The sequence below is a fragment of the Bison bison genome, unplaced genomic scaffold (assembly GCF_000754665.1).
Source record: "Bison bison bison isolate TAMUID 2011002044 unplaced genomic scaffold, Bison_UMD1.0 scf7180017864375, whole genome shotgun sequence".
Taxonomy (NCBI): Eukaryota; Metazoa; Chordata; class Mammalia; order Artiodactyla; family Bovidae; genus Bison; species Bison bison.
This window is the reverse complement of record NW_011494947.1, coordinates 553,325-555,405: the sequence shown is the minus strand read 5'-3', so window position 1 is coordinate 555,405 and position 2,081 is coordinate 553,325. Positions and strand designations below refer to the sequence as shown.

The following is a 2,081-nucleotide window of genomic DNA, read 5'->3' as shown; positions in this document are numbered from 1 at the left end:
AGCATCTGGTCCCGCCCTGGAGGGGAGAGGAGGAGCTGGCTGGATGCCCGGTGGCCGCCTCCATGCCAGGCCTGCGTGGCCTACAGGCTGTAATGGAGCACAGCGTGGACCCCTGCTGCTTTGATCCCGAGGGCCAGATCATAGGCAGGCCTTGGACACAGGTCACAGGTGACGGTGTTATAAAGGGGCACCTGACCCGGTGGGGATGGGTAGGAGGGTTGTGTGGGGGGGGGGTGTGCAAATGGCTCATCAGCAGCCTGAATTCTGGAGAATGAGAAGAGTCCCCCCAGTGATTGCCCCCCAGCACACACAGCGTTTGTGGGCGCCTCCCGCTGGCTAGATGTCAGAACTTCAAATTATATCCGGTGTCTGAGACTGCCAGCCACCAGCCTGGTGCAGCCCCAGCAGCCTCCTAACCGGCCTCCCTGCCCATCCCCCAGGGAGATGGGGGGGTCCCTGGTGGTCCTCCTCTGCTCCAGCTTACAGGGGCTCCCACCTCCCTCCCCCCGGTCCAGGCCCCTGACACTCCCCTGACGCCCGGACTTGTCCCCCGACGCCAGTTCCTTCACCCAGGGCCTCCTGCTGCTTCCCCCAAGCCCCAGGCACAAGCCCCTCCCCAACTCAGACCCTTTATCAGGGAGGCCCTGCCCCGCGGCTGCTGAAACCCCTGGTCCACCGCCCCCAGCACCACTCAGCATCGGTCATCAGCACTGGCCTCTTCAGTCCTGCATCTGGTTGGCCCTCCGTCCTCCCCACCCTACTGGGAGGTCAGCTCCAGGAGGGGGCAGGGATGACCACTGGGGTCAGTACGGGTGTGCGCGCCCGGGGCGGCCCCCGGCTCACCAGCCCACTGGGAGGCCAGCTCCAGGAGGGGGCAGGGATGGCCACGGCGGTCAGTACAGGTCTGTGCGCCCGGGGCGGCCCCCTGGCTTACCAGGATGCTCTTGTACATATTGCCGTTGTCCACATCCAGGCTCACCCGGATGATGCAGGAGTCGCCCACCTGCTGGTTGTAGAGGGGCAGCGAGGAGCCGTAGCTGCAGACCCCGGACACGGAGCGCTTGTGGGTGCGCGTGCTGGCCACGGGCGTGGTGGAGGCCGAGGAGGAGGACGTGCTGCTGGAGGCCGAGCTGATGCCGGAGGTCTCCGGGGATGACTGGGAGGCTGACTCCCAGAACTGTGGGCAACGGCACGGTCAGCAGGTGCCCCGGGCCAGCGTCCAGCACAGGAGGGGCTTCTAGCATGGAGCGGGGGACCTTGGCCCAGGGAACCAAGGGCTGGGAAGGGCTGTTGGGGAAGTGGAGGGGGCGGTGGTCACCTTCTTCTCCTGGCCGTCGGGGGACTCTGGGACGAAGCTCATGTTGATCTCCTCCACGTCGGAGCTAGAGGAGCCGGCCGAGTGGACGCTAAGTGCGTCAGCAATGTCTCCGCTGCTGAGGTAGGGGCCGTACCTGAGTTGGTCACAGGACTTGGAGTGGCAGCTGCCGCTGGTACTGAGCTCTGCGCTGGGGGCCTGGCGGCTGCACAGAACAGCTAGCTTACTGTCCTGTCCCCTAGCCTCTGTGCCGGGTGCTCAGGCAATTACCCCATGGGGTCCAGCCTCCAACAGATCATTTAGCATCAATCCACTTCACAGACGCAAAAACTGAGGCCGAGAGAAGTGAGGCAGATGGCCCATCCCAGGGCTGTAAGTGGAGAAGCTGCGATCCCAGTGTCTGGATCTCCCCTTGAAGCTTCCCTCACCCCGAGGGAGCCTTCCCCCACCACCTGGGCACTCACTCGCTCCAGCGCTTGACGATGGCCGTGTTCTTCTTGACCTTGAGGGTGTTGCTGGCCGACTCGGAGGGGGGCTCCAGCTCGCACGACAATGTGTAGCTTCAGGACAGAGCAGGGCCATGAGCCTACCAGAAGCCACACTCGGGGCTCTGACCCTGAGCCTGTCCACCAGACGGAGTCCAGCGCCCCAGCCGTCACCAGTGGCAGAGCCCGAGGCTGACCAGGACCCCAGCCCACTGCCTCTCAGGGGTGCCTCCACACCCTGCGAGCCCCTGCCCGCACTCACCTCTCAGCCTCGCTGAGCC

The 2,081-nt window shown here is 65.2% G+C and overlaps 1 protein-coding gene across 1 annotated transcript in view; it reads right to left on the bottom strand.

Moving 5' to 3' along the window:
* RALGDS (ral guanine nucleotide dissociation stimulator) overlaps positions 1-2,081 on the bottom strand; it is a 35,844-nt gene that overhangs the window by 3,559 nt on the left and 30,204 nt on the right. The window contains exons 13-16 of the mRNA XM_010856938.1: positions 2,063-2,074; positions 1,780-1,875; positions 1,319-1,520; positions 935-1,177 (exon numbers count right to left, since the gene is read on the bottom strand). Coding sequence (XP_010855240.1) covers positions 935-1,177; positions 1,319-1,520; positions 1,780-1,875; positions 2,063-2,074 — 553 coding nt within the window. The remainder of the gene's footprint in view (positions 1-934; positions 1,178-1,318; positions 1,521-1,779; positions 1,876-2,062; positions 2,075-2,081) is intronic.